This window comes from Hemicordylus capensis, chromosome 4 (assembly GCF_027244095.1).
Source record: "Hemicordylus capensis ecotype Gifberg chromosome 4, rHemCap1.1.pri, whole genome shotgun sequence".
Classification (NCBI taxonomy): Eukaryota; Metazoa; Chordata; class Lepidosauria; order Squamata; family Cordylidae; genus Hemicordylus; species Hemicordylus capensis.
In genome coordinates this window covers 277,200,983-277,222,178 of record NC_069660.1, presented here as the reverse complement: position 1 = coordinate 277,222,178, position 21,196 = coordinate 277,200,983, and the positions used below count along the sequence as shown (strand labels likewise).

At 43.9% G+C, this 21,196-nt stretch overlaps 1 protein-coding gene across 9 annotated transcripts in view; it reads right to left on the bottom strand.

Annotated features, from left to right (window-relative positions):
• RALYL (RALY RNA binding protein like) overlaps positions 1 to 21,196 on the bottom strand; it is a 466,710-nt gene that overhangs the window by 56,350 nt on the left and 389,164 nt on the right. For all 9 annotated transcript variants that reach the window (XM_053247058.1, XM_053247050.1, XM_053247056.1 and 6 more), the window contains 2 exons: positions 14,282 to 14,357; positions 5,843 to 5,875 (listed from right to left, as the gene is read on the bottom strand). In XM_053247058.1, coding sequence (XP_053103033.1) covers positions 5,843 to 5,875; positions 14,282 to 14,357 — 109 coding nt within the window. The remainder of the gene's footprint in view (positions 1 to 5,842; positions 5,876 to 14,281; positions 14,358 to 21,196) is intronic.

The window sequence follows — 21,196 nt, the reverse complement described above, 5'->3', positions numbered from 1 at the left end:
TTCCATAAAGCCGTGGCCACCACTGAGAAGGCCCTGGCTCTCATTGATTGCAGTTTAATATCTCTAGGGCCTGGGATCACCAAGGTGTTACTTGTGGCCTATTTCAGGACCTGGCGAAGGACATATCGAACAAGGTGGTCCTGGAGGTAAGGAGGGCCCATACTGTGTAGGGCTTTAAATGTTAAAGTTAATACCTTAAACCTAACCCGGGACTCAACCGGCAACCAGTGCTGCTGAAAGAGCAAAGGTGTCACATGTGCTCGCCAAGACGCCTTAGTAAAGACCTTGGCTGCTGCATTCTGCACCAGTTGCAATCTCCAAGTTAGGCGCAGTGGCAACCTCACATAAAGCAAGTTGCAATAATCTAACCTAGAAGTGACTGTCACATGGATCACAGTGGCCAAATCCATAGGGGACAGATAAGGGGCTAGCTGCCGTATTTGGCGTAACTGAAAAAAGGCCTTTCAAGTGACCTCCATGATCTGAGCCTCCATATTCAAAGAGGAATCAAGAATCACACCCAGACTCTTTGCTGTAGGCTGAGGTATCAAACAAGCACTATCAAGGGTCAGTAATTGGAAACTCCCCCCGACCTCTTCGGGCCCAGCCACAGAACTTCAGCCTTATTCGGATTAAGCCATAGACGACTTTGCTTCAGCCAGTCTACGACCAAATGTCTTATCCAAATGTTGCATGAGAACACCTCACTGATGGTGAGATGCAGTGTCCAAGGACATCTGACCCAGCCTGTACCCACACAGAAGGGTACAAGGATGCATTTTGGCCCCACTTCTTTTCTATCTTTATATAAACTCTCTTATAGAATGCATGGATAACCCGGATTTCCATCCTCCCAAACTAGCCAGTAAATCTATCGCAGTTGTGTTTTATGCTGATGATGCGGTTATTCTATCTAGAATAACATCTGTTGGCATGAGAAGCGCTTTATGTAGGTTAGATCAATATTGTGAAGAGTAGTATTTATCTATAAATGTCCAAATGTCTAAGATCATGGTTTCTGCTTTTTAAAAAACCCCTAAGAAGCATGTCTGGTGGATTAACGGGAAGGTATTTGATCAAGTAAGGACTTATAAATACCTGGGAGTGGTCTTCAGTGAAAATGGCTCTTGGAGGGCCCACTGTGAGAATGTTGCAACTAATGCTCAGCGGAGTGCCTCTGCTATTTTAAAGTATTTCTTTCACAGAGGTGGCCACTATATACCAGCTGCAATTAATGTCTAAGAGGCTAAAGTGCTCTCATAATTGATCTATGGTGCTGCTATTTGTGCCCCACATTCCTTTAAACAAATGGAGGAGGTGCAATCAAAATTCTTGCGTGTTCTATTCTCAGCCCCCAGATGCATGTCCAATGTCATTCTATGGCTGGAGGCCGGCCTAACAAGAGTGGAGGCCACAGTTTTGATGCATGTATTTAACCTTTGGAATAAAATAATTTTCTGTCCCAAAGGACTAGCCCCTCTTGTTTTGGAAAATGGCTTCCAATCTAGCTGGTGTAAACAACTCTGTGATATGTTGGGCATGGATTCTCCCCTCAATGTCTAATGCCTCTGGGCCTTGATGATGCTCAAGGGCTTATAAAACAATGTGTAGCAGACACTGAAAAGCAGAGTGACCTGGCATGCATCTCTGCAAGAAACTTACTCGGTAGTCTCATGAATTACTATGAACCAGCCCACTATTTGATGAATTTAACTACCTTGTCCCAGAGAAGGGCCTTCTCCCTTGCACCATTTATCACACTCCCATCTGCTGTACTGTAGGGTAGGTGCTGTAAAATCCCTATTACCAGTTGAATCTCTCCTTGTGGGCATGACGTCGAAACTGTGACTCATATTTTACTATACTGCTCACTTTACAGAGATAGTCATATCTCTCTTATCTCCTCCCCCTGCCTTTATCAAACATTCCTCAGAATGGATGATGGATATACAACTCTTTAATTAGCTGATCACTGTGTATCTACAACAGTGTGTGTGGCCAAATTTTGTGTGGCTGCATGTAAGATCAGGTCTGAGCTGATTTGAGTATAGGTGTTTTGTATTACTTGTGCTATTTTTATTGTGTTTGGTTTGTTTCTGTAATGTTGGGTCAATGTCCGTAATAAACTATTCATTCATTCATTCATTCATTCCAATTCTCTATCTATATATTTAATTCTCCTAAATGTACCTTTCGCTAATCCCATGTGTGGCAGCTTTCGTGAGAGCAGCTGCCTGGGAGACAGTGGGGGAGACAGGAGACAATGGTGGTGGGGCTGGAGAAGGTGGCGGGCTGGCTGGCCTGGCCTGGCTGGTGGGAGGAGGTGGCGGGCCGGCTTTCTGGCTGACCCGCAAGCCATAAAGCGTGGGGTGGGTGCAGGAAGCGAGCCAGCCAGCCAGCCAGACCATCAGAAAGGGCAGGGAGGGGGTGAGCAGTTGATGGCAGGGGGGAGGGGCCAGACAGAAAGCCGGGCATGCTGGCATGGCGGGGGTGGGGGGCAGCGGAGGTGGCTGGGCCGGCCAGGGGTGCAGATTCTCTGTGCCCAGCTAGTTTGTTATTAGGTTCACTCTCTGTATTTAGAAAAGAAAGGAGTGCAAATGGAGATGGGCTGTTTTAAATTATATTTTGGCTATATTTATTTAAATACCTCTCCCCATCTTGAAGCATATTTTTATTGGTCTGTATCCTGTTCCTTCATTCCTATTATGGGTGTTCATGGAACTGGCTGGTCCGGTTCAGTTTGAGTCCGGACCGGACCCGAACCGGACTGGGCCAGTTTGGTCCGGCACCCACTCGAACCCCCCTTGTTTGGTCGGTTCAGTCCAGGGGTGGTTGCGAACATTTTTTAAAAAATATTTTTTTAACTTACCCCTTTCGGGGGAGTTGGAGGTGGCCGGGGGTGGGTGGGTGTTCCGCAGAGGTTCCCCTTACTCCATGCTGGCCTCCCTTTATGCTGCCACTGGCCATTCAGAGGCCAATTGCGCAGAGGCCAATTGCACAGGCGCGGAGGCCTCCAAAATGGCCACTGCACCGGACGGCCCAAACAGGCCGAAGAACCAGCTGAATGTCCAGTGGTGGCATAAACGGAGGCTGGCAGGGGGAGGGGGAACATCCATGGACCCCCGTGCCACCTCCAACCCAAAGGGGGTAAGCTAAAAAAAAGTATTAAAAATAAATAAATAAAATCTGCGAACCCCCAAACAGTTGGGGGGTGTTTGGTCTGGGTTCAATATCAAACATGTCTGCACATCCCTCATTCCTAGCACAGTTATTTTGAGCTCCTCATCAGAAGAATCAGTTGAAAGAGAATAGGCAACCCTGGCTCTCCATTTGTTGCTGAACTATAGCTCCCATAATCTCCAACCGTAATAAACTGTGGCTGGGGATGATGGAAATTGTAACAACATCTGGAGAGCCAAGGTTGCCTAAAACTCCCACACCATCTCTGCCTAAAATTATAGATTTCCTGCTTATCTAACCAACCTGACAATCTGAAGCTTTACGAAGCTAAATTGGGGGATTATTTTCAGTGATCTCAGCTCAGCCTGTTCACTTAAAAACCTATTGAATGATGTCTGAAGCACCTGCTGCTCAGAAGCTGATCTGCCGGGGAAAGCTCCCATGCATTGGAAGTATAGGCACTTGGAAAGTGCTGTTAAGGCTGCAGGTAGCCAGGCTTTGAAGGAAATCTCCTTCACCAGCTGCCTCCTACTCTTCCTTAAAGAGCTAGATAGATGTCAGAATATGTATTTATTTAACGTATTTTTATATGTTATACTAGACAGAAGGGCAGTTCACACAATGGATATTAGGGCAGACAAAGCCTCCTACTCTAATTCCGGAGCCACACTACTCTAATTTGGCCTCCTACTCTAATTTGAGAGCTTATTTTTATCTGTTAGATAAAAACAAGATCAGAGGCTGGGAGCTTAATTGTGGGCTAAGCACCACCCAGGTAGGTCAAGCCCAGTTTCCATCCCCAGCTTCAGAAGCAGTTAGGAAGAAAAACTGTCCTACCCGGCTGGGGCTTAGCTGATGATCAAGCTCCTAGCTTCCAACCTTGTTTTTATTTAACACATGATCTTACAATGGGAGCACATGCAGCTCCCGAATTAGGGTAGGAGGCTTCTCCTACCCTAATGCCCATTGTGTGAACTGCCCTAGAGTGTAATCCCTGCCCAAAGCGTGCAAGGGCCAAAAGGTGTCCAAGGACCAACAGAGTTGTGCATGCAGACTGACTTATGGTCACATCTAGTCTACAGAAAATCAGCACAAACACTACAGATCTACAAAGTGTGTTCTTGCACAGTCACAATCTGCTGTGTTTCCAGCTGAGAATTTGCAGCTTGGCTGGCATTTGGCCATGAACAAATTATACTCTCAGGAATCATACAACTAGAGCCTAGCTGCAGGACAGTGAGACTGGATTGGAGGAGTCCATGTCAGACACACAGACATTTTTATGCCACCATGCCTCCAATGAGCTGTTCCTTTAATGCTGGAAACTGAAGATCTGTGCATAGAAATGGATATACATTAGACTTACTATCTCTGTTGGGGAAAAAATATGGCAGTCCCTAAAGGCATGGGAATGTCATGTTCACATTGTTGCTTGTGTGCCTGTAAACATGGATGGATCAGAGTGGTGGAAATACAGTCATCCCTTGCCAACCACTAGGGTTCCATTCTGGCAAAACCTCACCATTGGCAAATTTGCGGTAGGTGAGGCATTAAAGTCTATGGGAAATGGGGGGGTTAGGGGAACCATGACTACAAAGAGACCTAAAAATAAAGCAAAAAAGAGCTAAAAATCACAAAAATTATGTAATGTTGCCAAGAATCACCAAGAAGAATGAGCAGATTGAACCTCTGGAAATTGTTTTGAACTGCCCCAAATCACTCAAAGGCATTTTAAATTGACAAGGGACAGCAAGGTCAGCAAGGGTCACCAAGAGGAATGAGCAGATTGACCCTCTGAACCCCACCAAATCACTGAACCTCCTTCACTAAAAAAAACCTTGCCAACCACTGCTACTTGGGTCACGGTTGGCAAGACCTGTCACAATTTCCTATTCACATATACTCAAAACCATGATTGGTAAAACTGTGGTTGGCAAAGGATGACTGTATATAAAAGATGAATTCTCATACTACGTGTAGAAAAGTACAGATAGAAAAGTAGCTTTGGATAACAGCCATAAAGGAGAGAAGAGGGAGGGAGAGAAGAGGGAGGGAGGGCGAGCGAGAGCGAGCAAAAAAGGCAGTAAAACAACCACTGAAGTGGAAGTGATCCTATGCTCTGTTGACTTTTTTCATTATGAGAAGTATCCCTGCTAATGTTGTTAAGGTCACAGAATAGAAAAAAAAGATATAGTTAGATAATACATCTAGTGTGTTTACGGCTAATAAAAATTAATGGAATTAGGAAAAAACCTTTTTCATTTTCCAGATATATTAGTCTAGCATGTTTGTGTATGCACATGCACGCGTACATAGACACACTTCTCAAATACTTGGAAGAAGCATCAGGCTACCATTAGTGTCAGTTAGGCTGTAGCTAAGTATATCAATAAGTAAACCCGGATCTTTGCCCATATTACGATAAGACCTGAGCAATAATTAGAGATGGAACAGTACCAGTTACATATAACTGAGTAAGCTCCTGCTTAAGAGCTGCTTATTAATACCCTGTGGATTTTGTGATTATTTCAGAATTTTAATGAGCTTCATAAGAAACTAAAGATGGTATTAAATCCTAAACATTGTGGAAAGCTATTCAGGGAGCTAGGGAGCTAATGAAAAAATTAAAGAATATAATATAGAAAAAAAGACTCTCACTTACCCGACAGATAGGAAAGGCTCCTTTGATTCAAGTCTGTTAAATAAATAACACATTACATTAACTTAATAATGATTGATTGATTAAGCGCCATCAAGTCAAATACCTTTAAATACGCAAATAATGCACTGCACAAGATTGGCTTTGTATGCTCCAGACTAGAGAATTCTAGCATGGACTTCAGGGCTGCCACATAAGGTGGTAAGATGGAGCATCTGCTGGGTCTCAAAGCTTATTAAAGCCTCAAGGTTCACCAGCTTGGCAAATGTTCAAGGTTCAAAGCTTTGGCAAATGGTTACTTCCACAGCACCGCCACCCGCACAGAGCATCCAAGGAAGTCAGAGGCAATGAGGCTGTTCACACAACCAAAGTGGGTTGGGCTGGGGGAAAAAACAGGATCCTACCTGCCTTTCCCCAGATGATTGGAGCCTCCTCTGGGCTCTGCTGCCCATGCACCCACACAACTGGTGCGGCAGCAGAACCCTGAAGTGGGATTGGGAGGAGGAAGTCCTCCTGTATCCCACAACGGACTGTGGAAGCAGTGGAGAGGCAGCCTATGGCAGTGCAGTAGTGCCTCTCTCCTTGGCCTCGCTTTCCCCAGCACTCTATGGTTGCCACTTCCAGCAGTCATTTTTACTGCTCCAGATGACCACAAAGGGCGGTAGGCTGGGCTCCGTTGTCCTCCTCCCTCACTTTTAATCTGGGTTGACGATCTGGGCTGCCCAGGTCTAGAGCAACTGGGTCGGGAGTAGGGGTGTGCTAGAGGAGAGGGGGCCCATGTTCACCCCTGCCCCTGGTGGCCTCTTAGAGTGAACATAGTCGGGAGGGGTGGAGCTGGGGGGCCCTTAGGAACGAGGAGGTCTGGGTTATCTGAACCCATCTGCTCAATTATAGCTACACCCCTAGTCGGGAGGCCTCCTGATGGCCCAGATAACACAAGCTGCCTGTGTTAACTCTCTTTCCCAGGTAGCTCGTGTTGTAAGAATGGGCTCAATGTGAGAGAATTCTTTGCTTGCACACTTCACCTCTTCTTGGTTAAGGGACACCACCGGAGTACCTTGCTTGAGGGCTTCCAAACCCTGGAACTAGACTAGTGCACCTTAACAAGGACACCCCGCCTCCCGTCACATAACCAAGATAGCCTACTGACAGGTTAATGTAATGAAGTTCTACCGTGAAGACAAGTGCATTCAGATGTCAACATTATATAATTGGGTATGCACTTCTGGAGAGAGAGAAAAAAGTGGTGGTGTGCTGGCCTATGTGTAAACCACTGCAATTAAAAATATGTTTGAAATCCATTCTCAAGAAGGAGTTCAGTTTGCTCGAAGTAGGGCTGCCCTCCGTTTGACCCTCTCTTAGTATATTTGACTAAATGGCTTTAGGTGATTTGTAGCGATACATTAAATTACCATAAAGTGTTTCAGGCAAAAGACGAAAGCAATTATCCATTGGCCTTTAATTTAAATTGCTCTTTAATTTAAATTAGTAACTCAGTGCAATGAAATTAAAATAAGGATGTTAAAACTACAACACTACAGTATATGAAACAGAGGATGCCTTGATGGCAGGATTTATTCTCACGTTGTTTAATTGCCATTCAGCAGCACCCAGCATTTTTCAGGGTTAAATCTCATGGAGAGCAGCAGCACCCCTAGATCGTTTTCAGTGTTTTGTTCTGCATCTTATGCCTATACTGGAAACCAAGAGTTTTCAGTGTGACGTGCTGGGAAGACTCACCATTTAAAAAAAATATATATATTAATATCCTTAAGCAAGCCACTCCACATCTAAAGAAGAATACAGTAGTATGAAGTCTAGTCTAGAAGCCTAAATTAAGAAGCAGTTGGCCCTTTACACATTTCAGAACACTATTTTTCACCATTAAATAATATCAGGGCAGACCTCCAGACTAATGCTGTGCTTGAGCAAGAATGTTGTTTGTATTCCCAGCGAAGCACAAACATGTTTGCTTTTCTGTAACAAAGTGGCCTGCCACTTTGCTCTGAAGCCTCTTCCTCAGACATTTTGCAGGGAACCTTTGCCCAAGAATGCAACTTCAAACATACCTGCAATGTCACACAGCTACATGACTTTCTTTCTGTAGTGCAACTGTGCAGGGGTGTAGTGAGCTTCCCTGGGGCCTGGGGACAAAGAGCAGGTAGGGGGCCCCAGTGCCCCAAGCCCCGCCCCCTGCATCTGACATCAAACACAAGGGGGCGGGGCAACCTGCTTGCCTCTTCCTCCACTCCACTGCGATGTCCAGAGACAGTAAATCCAAGGGCGCTTTACAAAACAGTGCTTCCATTCAGAAGGGAGGAGGGAAACACAGCCCTTACAAAGCCCTGCACTGGAGCCGCTGCCTTTTACCAGTGGAGCCGCTGCTTTGTGTCCTCCAAACAGAAAGAGCCGCACCAGCTTCTGGTGCCCCCCCCGCTGCTGTAGAAGAGAAAGGGAGCGGATGCATGTGTGCATTCCCTGGGCTCTAATTGTTCAGTTCTAATGTGAAAACTATCAGCGGGGCAGCGGCGGGGCAGTAGTGGCGGGGTGGCAGTGGCGGTGGTGGGGTGGCCCCCCAGACCACCGAAAGCCCCCACACAGGAGGCAGGAGGCCTCTGCTTGTGGGCTCCCTGACCCTCTGGGCCCAAGGACATTTGCCCTCCCTTGTCCAATGGACCTTACACCTATGCAACTGTGTTAGGTGTGCAAGTACAGCATTAGTCTGCATGCTGGCCAGGGTTTCTTTGACGGATGAGCATGAGCAGACTTTGTAACAAGAAACTAGATATTTTTACTTTGTGACGAGATACCTGAAGAATGGCTGGAGCGACATGTTCCGCTTCATGTACAGAAACTCAAACGCTGCTTCTCTGCGAGGTGGAATTGGGAGAGGGTGATTTGCCGCTGCAGGCAGAGGTGGGGCACTTAACTCTTTCCTCACCTGCCAGTTCCTCACCTTGCAACTCCTCCCTCACCAGTTTTCCTTAGTTGGGATGCCAGATGTGTTTGCAAGCCAAGGCAAGAGTTGTTATCCCTATTCTGCCTTATTCTCTTTCAGAAAATGTGTACTTGAAAATAGACATAAGCCTCATCCAGCCGTTAAGCTAAAATACACTGTAATTGTGTTCAGTAGGTAACACAGGGCCCTGGTCCCGTCACTCACCCCCTCGCAGGCACCACTCATGGTTACAGCAGTGTTCTTCTGGAGAGGCTGTATCCATGATGGTGAGCGTTTCCATTTCTTCAGGGGGGCTGAGGTGTTCCAGCTTCCCAATCACAGAAATGCCGGCCATTATGTGTATGGCACATCTGTGAATGGCGCACTGCTGGGGGCTAATTATGGGGCCAGGATAGGACTTCCAGCCCTGTTTTAGACACCATACACATGTATATTATCTTTAACTTAACATCTGAATAGAGCTAAAAGGGTTGAAAGACTTCAACTTAAAGACATTTGCCTCTTTGATTAACATGAATCAGATCAAGATGAAAAAAGCCCCAAATCAACAGAAATGGTATGGGAAAATATATGCTCAGCAGGCATCTTTACGTATTCCTCTTCTAACAACATCAGTAATGATTTGGCTGAAGCTGATGCCAGCAACTGACCTTTTTATTCCCTGCTTCAAGGTAAGAATACCAAAGTTATTAGACATCAGCTGTAATGAGCTCATCCGAGTTGGCTCAGCAAAACGGTGTTGACTGTTCCAATGCAAACAACCAGTGCTACTTTATTTTATGCCTATTTGTAATCAAAAGCAGTTGAAAGGCTGCCTCCTTAGCATCCTGATGATAGAGATTTCATGTTGCCATCCCTCATTTCTTCCAATATTTACAAGCAATTTCACTGATTATGCATTGGGCTGCCAAAAATGCCTATCATGCAATTTCCTGTAATACGCTACTATTGGAAGGATGATAACTGGGGATAATCATGAACATACTTTATATGTATATTTTAATAATAATTGTAATGATTATCATAATGGTTAGGATCCAAAAGAATTGTTTGGGCTTGTGCAAGGGGCTGCAATTAAACGATGTTTAACTGGGATCGATAACTGGTTATCAATCCCAGTTAAATGTTTTTCAGCCACAGTGATTTGGCAGGGATTGCTTGGAAATTCTGGGTTCCTACATCGTGCTCCATGGGAGTGTGCAGTGCTCAGTGTCTGGTATGTTTCCCAGACTATGGGAAACACCTATGTCAGGCGGCAGCGATATAGGAAGATGCTGAAAGGCATCATCTCATACTGCGCTGAAAATGGCAATGGTAAACCCCTCCTGTATTCTACCAAGGACAACCACAGGGCTCTGTGGTCACCAGGAGTCGACACCGTTTCGACGGCACACTTTACCTTTTACCTTACAATGAGTAAAGACCGGGAATGGATTCCATGAAAGGGAATCCTATTGAAGTTAAATGAAACTTGCAAGTATAAGCATTGAGAACTCACTGAGGCCTTACAATCCCATCATTTGGATTGGCTTCATGGCAATCTTGCTGATTTGCACCACAGTAGCTAATCCTATGACTGAGTCACTTATTACTACAAGCAGCCAGGATATACAGGATTCCTCCAGGGCAGAGACACCCACAGTATCTGTGCATGGGTTGAATGGAGCTCTGTTCCTTCCTTAACAGGACAACTATAACACAGTGCTCTATGTTAACCAGGGGTTAGCCAACGTGGTTGAAACCACAGTGACTGCTTCTGCATTGGTGGTGGGTCTGTGATTGTATTTTAATGCTGAGGAGATAGGTTGTAACAGGTCTTTTTATGGCCATCCCCAGTGAGTCACTATAGGCTGTCATGCTCTGTTATCTTACATTACCAAAATGGCCTTCTGAAGTAGTTGGAAGTGAAGAAAATACTAATGGTTGCTGAAGAGATACTCAAATCTCATATTTTTATTCTATTTGGAGGTATTTTTGTTGGGGTTTGTGATTATTTAGCAAAGCACCAAGGAAGCTTCCATGTGTGTTACTTAAACAGCTGCAACCACTAAACTCTGCACTCCAGTTACAGAGTGCAGAGTTTAGTGGCTGTAGCTATTTAAGTAGCACGCATGGAAACCACTGTAGAGTCTAAACTAAATTGATTTATTGGTGAAGTACATTTGGGATGGGAAAGACCTATCCTATCTATCAGCTACATAATGAATAGGTAGGGAGAAAGAGAGATTTTTCCATTTCTCTCTAGGAGGAAAGGGACTGACTCCCTACAGGAGGTACCTGAGGAGTCAAAGCAGAGGCAAGCATGACAGGTAAGGAGACCCTCACTAGCTACCTCTGCTTCCAATGCCCCTAGTGGTCATTAGGATAATTGGTGCAAAAAGTCGATGCACTGGAACTCCATCAACAATTTTAAATTATTCTCTTTCTGTGCAATGTCAGCAGCTTGACCAGTGAATTTCATCTTACAACTCAATTATAGACTGTTTTTGTTATGTAGGATCTAATTACGTACCTGCTGCCAACATGTTTCTATTTTCCCATTCACCTGAAAGGGGAAATAGGAATATGTGGGCAGGTATGTAATTCTAAGAGCAGAATTCTGTCCTCATAAGTGCAACACTCTTCGGCATTCATATCCAGTATCCACTGTGGGAAACTGACAAGAAGCACATAAGAACACAAGAACAGCCCTGCTGGATCAGGCCAAGGCCCATCTAGGCCAGCCTCCTGTTTCCTACAGTGGATGCTGGATATGAATGCTGGACTAGACAGGCCTCGGCCTGATCCAGCAGGGCTGTTCTTCTTGTCACACTGAATCCTTTAAGGCTTAATAATTTTGCTGTTTAAAATATTTCAGAGTCCTAGTGTGTTTTTAGCATATATTAAGCATTGGCTAGCTGCTGTTTGCCATTTGAGGTGAATGGTAGTAAGCCCCCCCGTCCCCCTCGCTGGCCCCACCCTCTGGGCTGGAGCCAGTAATGATGCCTTTCTGCTGCCTTGCTGGCCCCACCACCACCACCCTTGCTACGCTAGCCCACCCCTCCAATTCTCCCCTCCAGATGCTGCTACTTGCTGCTTGCAGGACACGAGGCAGTGGTTAGTATGGCCTACTACTGGCAACCTCTTGTGCTCTTCCTTGCTGCTGCACTAACAGAGCACTCGCACGCGCTCCCTTTCCCCTGCTTCAAGCACCAAACTCGTCTGTTTTGTCTCCAGGGAAGTTTGGTGCTTGGAGGGGAGAGACATGGGTGTGGCAGGGCGAGGGGGAGAAAGATGATTGGTGCTAGTGCAGTGGTGAAGAGAGAGTCCAGCACACAGAGCTGACAGTGTTGGATGCACACTGACTGTCACCACGTGGAGTGCAAGCAGTGATGGTGCATCCTATCCAGTGGTGAAGGGGAAGAGGGCAGTGTTTGGTGAGGCAGGGGGTGGGCCAACAAGAGAGGTTGCAGTGGGGCCATTAAGGGGGGCGGAGAACACAGAGAGGCAAGGACATCAGCTGTACAGAGGAAGTGGGGGCATGGGTGACAGGCAGGTTGGGAATGGGGTGAGGTGTCCACACTCACTGTCTGAGACGGGCGGAGCCACTATTGGGCGAATGGGTTCAAAGAACCAAGGCCACTGCCCATAGGGGCTGGGCCTTGCAGCCTCAGACACGGCCCCCCATCTGATGTCAGACGTGGGGGGTGTTATTTTGGTCTCCCTCCCAAATGTGGCTCTGTTTGGGAGGGAAATCGGCCCTGCTGTGTTGGCAGCACAGCCAGAGTGACTCTCCCTGCCCTCCCAAACGGGGCCGCACAGCCCCGTTTGGGAGGAAGACCGGCCTGTGCTGCATTGGCAGCACGGTCAGAACGGCCCCCCTGCCTTTAAAGGCAGGCAGAGTTGCTCTGGCCCGCACGGCCCAATGCAGCACGGGCTGATCTCTCTTCCAAATGGGGCAGCGTGGCCCCACATCAGATGTGGGGGTGTGGCCAGCCAGGCCCCTGCATCTGACGTCAGATGTGGGGCCAGGGTTAGGGGGCCACAGCTGCCGCCAGCCTCCCTCCACGCCTGGTCTGACACTAACGTATGTGACCTCATGAGAGAGTCACCCCTACATATATTGCTTTATTTGAGCCTTTGTGAGCCCTTGGCTTATTTATATTTTTGTACCTACAGTACTGACATGCTATTAGTTGTGGTATATGATGGGAATACACACTAATCTATAATAATGCTAGTGGTGACATTTAATTGATTGATTGATTGACAATTTTTTATATCACCTTTCAATAACACAATCTCAAGGTGGCTTACATAACATTTAAAACAATATGACTATTAAAAAGTTACACAATAAAAATATTAAATTGGAAGATAAAAATACAAATCTAATTACAAGTTTAAAAAAACATACACAATAGGACCATAAAATACAGTGCAGCAGCAAACTTTAATACTGCATAAGCAAAAACAAATATATCCCAATAGAATGTAGCATTATTAGGTCTTTAGAGATAAGAAACACAAAGTGCAAAAGACATGTGCCTCTGAGCGTCCTCTTATTCATTGGGGACGGGCTGCCACAAATGAATGACAGGGGTGGGGCAGGATTTCTGGCCCCATTTTAGTCACTGGGTACAGTGTCTTTCTATAAATTCTGAAGGCGGCTTCGATGTAGTGCCAATAGCAATAGCAATAGCAATAGCAATAGCACTTACATTTATATACCGCTCTATAGCTGGAAGCTCTCTAAGCGGTTTACAATGATTTAGCATATTGCCCCCAACATTTCTGGGTACTCATTTTACCGACCTCGGAAGGATGGAAGGCTGAGTCAACCTTGAGCCCCTGGTCAGGATCGATCTTGCAACCTTCTGGTTACAGGGCGGCAGTTTTACCACTGCGCCACCAGGGTAAAAACAATACAATAGGCAACAGACATTTTAGAATCACAGGGTGGGAGTGAGTTTGCAGTTTTATTAATCCATTTATTTACTTTCCATCCAGTTATAAATGGGTTAGAAGATATCAGCTGATAACCAGCCCAATGTTGTGCATACTGAATAACGTTTCACATATGCAACAGGGGAGGGGTTATTTTTTTGCCTCGGGGACATATTTTTGGGAAGCGCAGAGGCCTGCAGAAGGAAGGATTGGCAAAATTGGCCCCTCCCTCACTGCTGCCAATAAATCAACACATAAATGTTATGGCATGCAGAACTTTAGACTGGATGTTAGCCAGTGACTGCAGGTGAAAACAGGTGAGTTTCTGGTGACAGCTGGTTGAATATTAGGATGCACTGCAGTTATTGTACTGGCTTGAGAGGTCACTGCAGTCAATCAGAGATCACATGACAGAGTTGCCAGCTTTTCCCCCGTGGCAGGGCTCCTGTGCCAGCTACTGCATAAACAGACAGATACTCAAATGCAAATCTTTCACCATCATCCTCTTAAAAACCCAGAAGTTGATCTCAGGTGCAGTAATAAATGGACAGGCCCACCTGTAGAGAGCTGAAAGTGGCCTCTTGTTTCCTGGCTTCGGTCTGTATGGTTTTGGTTCTCCTGCCATGTTGATGTCTGAAACCAAACATATTGCATATGCAAATTAAAGTCTGCAGCTGAGTTATCAAAGAGAACTATCTGTAAAGCAATGTGTTAGAGGCAGTAGCTGTACATACAGACATTACAGTCTTCATTGTCAATAAACGGGGAAATAAAAACCACTGTTTTACATCTTCCAGCTCTTAACTTGACCCATTCCCTCTTACTGGGGTTTATGGAACTCCTTCCTCAAACTGTACACTTCTCTGTTTTCTGTGAAAGGTTTTCCTCAAAATTTGCTCATTTCCTTCTCCTGCTGACCCACAGATGTGCAGCCTTTTTCATTTTCTTCCCTCCCCCCTCCCCATTTTAAAGATTCAATTTTTTAATCTTTAGTTTATATTTTTCTTCAAGGCATTTTCTATTCCTTTCCTTAATCTTGGAATAGACAATGCACATTCCTGGTGCTATATTGAAAAGCTCATTATACAAAATTACAAATGAGCTAGCTCTGCAGGAAGCCATGCTTTAGTAGATAACTATTCAAATCATAAAACATTCAAGCAAAGCACCTGGATTTAAAGCAGTTGGGTTGAGCAAATACACATCCAACAACATGAGATGGTCAAGTTTTGGGGTGGTTGAATGGACTGTACCAGTTTGGACTTCAGATAGGGACTGTCATGTTTGTAGCAATGTATGTGTAAACATTACACATACAGCTTAAAAACAACCACGAAAAACCCACAAACCTAGTCAGAGGGAGAGGGAGAGAGGTTCTTAGAAAGAGACTACAGGGGAGAAGTGGGAAGCATTAAGGCTATGATCCTTCCACCTGCAATCTGAAGTGGTACAGTCCATTCTATCATCTTAGTCTCTGCCACCGTATTCTGTTGCATGTGTTGACCAGGCCTCAAAGTTGTCTGGAACTGGTTTTTGTTTTTTTTTTTACTTTTTGATAGGGAAACAAACTGTTTTCATTGTGTATGAATAAAGGCAATTCAGTCCCCCATTTGCAACCATTCCTGTCAATCTCCAAAACCAACTAAAGTTGTACAGAAAAGCAGATGAAATAGATCTCATGTTCTGGTGATAGCATTAACTGTGAATATGACATTTGTAGCTGTCTGGTCACCCCCACCCTCATAGGCAAGATGCCTCTGAATACCAGTTACAGGGGAGCATCAGCCAGAGAGAGGGCATGCCCTTGCCTCTTGCCCGTGGACTTCTCAGAGGCATCTGGTGGACCACTGTGTGAAACAGGATTCTGTACTAGATAGACCTTGGGCCTGATCCAGCAGGGCTGTTCTTATGTTCTTAAAAGACTGAGTGGTAACAACCAGAGGAAAGAGCGACTTTAGCATATCTCATCTGGGCACCTATCAGATCTTTGGAATTGTATTTTTCCCCTTTTCCTTCCATCTTGTAGTCCTGCTTAAGTGTGTTACAGTCCTGCTTAAGTGTGTTACAAGTTATTTTTTTTAAACTCAAGCTTCCATTATCTGAAGCAATACTCAGACAACTCTTTCTGAGAAAAGGAAAATAAACGTCCTTATATTTCGTTAAGAGATAGTTATCAAAGAAGCGGGGTGGGCAATAGTCCATTATCTTCTGGGAGTGTTTCCCACTTCTCTCCTGTAGCCACTTTCTTTCCAAGATTTTTTTGTTTTTGTTTTTGCAGAAGTCATACAGTAATTCCTCTATATGGTCAGCTATATATTTGCAAAGAGAGATAAAATTCACCGCCTTTCTAAAATGAACATACAAAATGTCAGAATATATTCTAGATCATTTATTATCCTTATTTACCTTTGCTACCAAAGAAAACTAAGGGCTCTGTGGGCGCCAGGAGCTGAAATTGACCCGACAGCACACTTTACATTTAATATGAAGATGCATGCAGCTTTGGTAAATACTGGACCAATCATTTTGGATCTTAAATCCAACACTTTCAGACGGCATCAAGAAAAGCTTTTGATGCCTTGAATCACTGCCATGGAACCCTCTCTGCTCCTTCCATGCTAATCTTATCCCTTAATTTGCTACTAGCATAATTTTTGCTAGTACTTTATTTAGCATTATAAATGCACTACATCATACAGTGAATGCGATGCTGGAGGGTCAGTGAAATTCTCTTCTCCAGGAGCAACCAAGCTCCAAAGCTTTTTTCAAACATTATAAAATTTCCATTGAAGATGCCTTCAAAAGTATCTATTTAAAGACCAAATAACAACAGCTCATAATTCTCTCAGTATTGCAGAAAATGACTGTGTAATGTTATTACCTGTGGAAAGCATCTGGATTTTGTAGATTGTATAAAATAATTACATTGGAAATTTTATCCTGTGACCTTTATTATAATTACATCCTTCCACAATATTTTTATATATCAATTTTATGGTCAGTCATTTTCAATGTATAATCTCCTAAAGCTTGGCTATATGTTGGGAAAAAGCAGTATTTATGAACTTAACCAAGAGAAAAGAATTCCAGGGTTGTACTTTTAATCTTCATCTTTTTCTCCAGTCAGTCAAGCTTTTCCATTCATAGATGTTTGACCAGGTCAAACAATCACAGGCATTCTAGCATTAGAGGATTCTTCGGCATTTTCTATCCCTTGGGGTGGAAATATGTGGTCCTCATGTCTATTCTAATGCTTCAGTTTTTGAACTCAGATGTGTAAAAACCTAATAAGCTTTCAGTTCAGTTCATCTGAATGTTTTTTTAAAAAATTCAGAAACAGCCAAACAGGATCTTTTTTTTAATATATATATATATATATATATATATATATATATATATATATATTTCAAAGAAAACATCTGAAGAGCTGCTCAGGCTCATTTAAGATATCACTGAGCTTAAGGCAAACTTCCCTCAAGGTACTGACTGAGAACAGCTGAATTTAATTATGATGCTGTTAGACAGCAAGAGCAAGAATAATTACTCCTTAGAAAAGGATTATTTATAAATGACAGACAACCTTTTTGGCATGTGCACAAAGTCAAGTCCAAAGTATGAGACGTGGCCATTCCATATATAGGTGGACTTCATTATCCACAGAGGTTCTGTTCCTGCAGAATACTACTGGTAACGAAATTGCGGATAATGAGTCATTGAGGCTATGGGAACACAGAAGTTAGATGCCCAGACTAAACACACACACCCCATCATGAAAGCAGGCCAAATAAAGTGTCCCTTTGTATCCATGGATAAGGAGGTTGGGTGTCTATTTGATACCCATGGCTATGCGAAACCATGAATAGCAGTTCCGTGTATACAAGGTTTGCCTGTATATGTAATCTCTGTGCTTTAGTGTGCACAGTTGTCTGAGCTTGATGATCCACAGAGCAGTGCAGCATGGAGAAACAGTTAGGAGGGAATATGTCATGACTGCCACCCTAAGCAGTAATACAATGTGACCCAAAGTAAGTGGGAGCCCTGGGCCCAGTCCTGAACCAGTCTAGGGAATGAGCCAGACAGCTGGAAGACTCTGTAACCTGAGACCCCAGAACTGGCACTCACTGGGTGTGAAACTGATTCCACCAATGCAGTGGCCTTTTCCATGCCAAGGATCTTGTGCCCTTGTGGGAGCAAGTTGCTCACGGAGCTAGCCAGGGTGCTGCAATCCCAACTGCTCTTGTGAGCTCTCAACTGCAGGACAGGATACATACCATCCAAGGTTTCACAGATGTAACACTCCTTATGCTTATATCAATAATTACTGCCCAAGTTTCTCTCCCCCACCCACCGCCACATCAGATATTGCAGAAGGTTCTGTAGGTCTGCTAATAGGTAATTCATTCATTTACTCTAGAATGCCAGGGAGTCCCCAACTTACAAATGGGCTGGGTTCCAAAAGTTAGTTTGTAAGACGGGTGATCATAACTTGGAACACATATAGTTCCCAAGAGTAATGACCTGTTTGCATGTGTGAGTTGCCATTTGTAAGCTGGGGGACTTCCTTAATGTAGTATGTTACGGAGCTTTGTTTGTATGGACGGATGTCTGTAAGTCATATGTTCGTAACTTGAGGAGTGCCTGTAACCTGACCTGCACTGTTAAAAAAGTAGGTTCTTTTGATTACAGCTGTACTAGAAAACACACAATTGTCCTACTGTCTGTTATTCACAACAATTCCAAACAGTGTAAGAAACAGCAGGATGTACACTTCATATTACTTTTATGTTAACGCATGCTCTTTTACACATATGTACGTCCATCCAATCATGCAGTATATAGTGCTAGAGAACTCATGGAGGGAGCTGAATTCTGAAGAACATCACCACCAGCTCACAGTAATTTTTCAAACAACTTTCCCCAAAAAGCAAAAATTGGGACCAAATCAAGGCTGTGATGTACTATGCACAGGTTCCGGAAAATAGGATCTGAATAAATAGAAACTATTTGCACTAGGAAGATCTAGTGTTTCCAAGTGACCTCAAATCTGCCTGAGAGTTAGGAATGGAACCATTGCAAAGCAGTGCCTCTGTCATAGTTCTTACCAGAGCCGGTGGGGTGTGTGTGTTCCACTGGGGTTGAATCCTTGTCTGTAAGGAATAAACAGTAGACTGCCACCATCTACTTTATTTTAATGTTGGAAAACCCACTCTCCATATAAGATTATGGGGCGAGGGGAGAAAGTGAAACACCTCCCCCTGCCCAAGTCCTAGGCCTTCAAAGGTGTGTGACTAAGGAAGACTCAAAATGAAGAGTAGCACACTTTACCAACAAGGGTTTATTATTACATTAAAAGAAAAACAAGAGTATTCAATAAAAACAATTGCCTCTTCATAAAACAGATTGCAAAAGAAAGAGTTTCACTAACCAGGCAATTCAGATCCAAGCAATATGATAAAGAAAAATAACTTCCCTCGTGTGTCTAATTGAACTGGTCCCTGTTCTTCTACTATTTATTGGCAGTGACCTTCCTGCTGTTTCCAGGCTCTCAATTCCCCAGCAGCTTCTCAGTCCACTGCTTTGTCAGGGCGCTCTTGGGACAGATGAAATAAAAAACAAAGATTCCTCCTCCTCCTCCTCCTCCTCTGTGTGTAGATCCCACCCAGTCCTTTGGATTAGTCCTTCTGTTTTGATTTTCTCAAGCTTTTGCTCTTATTAGGAAAGGCTCACCCTCCCAGCAGTTGCTCTAAAAGAGGTCTAGTCCTCCCCTAAAGCTTTACTATCACTACAGCCTCCCACTTTCAACTCCCCCAGATGAACTAGAAGGATACCATGATCATCAACAGTATTAAAAGCCACCTAAAGATCCATATTAACCAACAGAGTCACACTCCCTCTGTTGTTTCCTAGAGTAAGATCATCCACCAGAGTAACCAAGGTAGTCTCAGTCCCATAGATGGCAAGAAAGTCAGTTTGACATGGGTCCAGATAATCTGTTTCCTCCAAGACTTCCTGGAGATGGGAAGCTAATGACCCTAAACACCAGAAATTATTTGACTCGGAAAAGAAATGTAAGTTTTATGAAGAGTTCTTGCCTTCTATGTACTTTGTTGTTGTTTTAGGCTCAGTTCCAAAACCTCAGGAACTACAAGGGAAAGAATCTCAGGAAATTGACCACAAACTCAAATTAACTGTCATTACTAGTAAAATATCTAACAAATGTCTATGTCACACAATGTACTCCCCATAATAGCAAAGAGATAATTTGATCACACAGTTTGCACTTGCATTTGTATTCTCTGTTCCTATGAATGTAATTAGAAGCCTAATGTATTTTTCTCCTACAGAGATGACAACTATAGTTAATGTCCCACACAGTAAAAGTGATATTGCACAGGAAAGTGATATTGTTTAGCTACCACTCCTGTTAAATGTTCCCCAAAGAAATGAAACTAAACCATTATGTGAATCATGCACTAATTTTGCAGGCTTGATTTCTCTTTTTTCTACCCCAAGGAATTCTCTTTTATTCCTTAGTTATAGGAACATAAATCAATGTTGTGAATAACCAGAGTAACCATATGTTGTACAATTACACACATGCACACTCGGGCCACTGGTCCACCTTTCTAAGTTATCACTCCTGTTACCTGAGATCCTTCAACTGGAGAGGACAAGAACGGAACCCAGGGCCTTACACAAGCAAAACATATGCTTTGTCATTGAGTCATTGTTAGGGATGTGCACGAATCACGTTTTAAAACATGCTGCATGCATGGTGGCCATTTGCATGCTGGTGTCATGCAGGGGCAGCTGGCAAATGAAAGTAGCTGGGAAGAGTGCTGCTGATTCAGAAAGTGGTGGCGAGCAGTGGAGGAGCAGGTATGTACCTGCTCATCTACATTTTACATGGGCAGGGGATGTGTTCCGAATCATGTCTTGAAATGTGATTTGTGCACATCCCTAGTCATTGTTCCTCCTCAAACATTCAAGAGTAGCAGAACAGAAAGTGCTTCCTAGCCTGCCATTAGAGTAGCTTCATGGTCGATGAATTTTTTGGATCCATGCATTGTTCTTCCTAAAATAGATCTTTCCCAAGCTGTAAACAGCTCCACTGGCCTCAAAAGTAATACAATGGAACATAACTGAATTTGGGATTAAATACAATGAGGGGAAAAATCAGAGTTCACAGGAGGATGTGTGATATAACCACACTTCAGCTTTATTTTGCCACTGAGCAAGTGATTTTGGATTGCCCCATCATTATCCTTTGCAAAGTGATGAATCACAATAATAGAAGCAAGGTTCCATCTTGGATGAAGATCTAGTGTAATTGTCAGTATTATTTCTTACCTAATGGATGATGTCAGCAAAGGTTGTTTTCAAAGAACAAGGAGCTGAACAAGCATCCTTTATTACACTTTTCTTCTCTTGATGGTGGTAATAGAAATGTTTACAAAAAGACAAGACTGCCT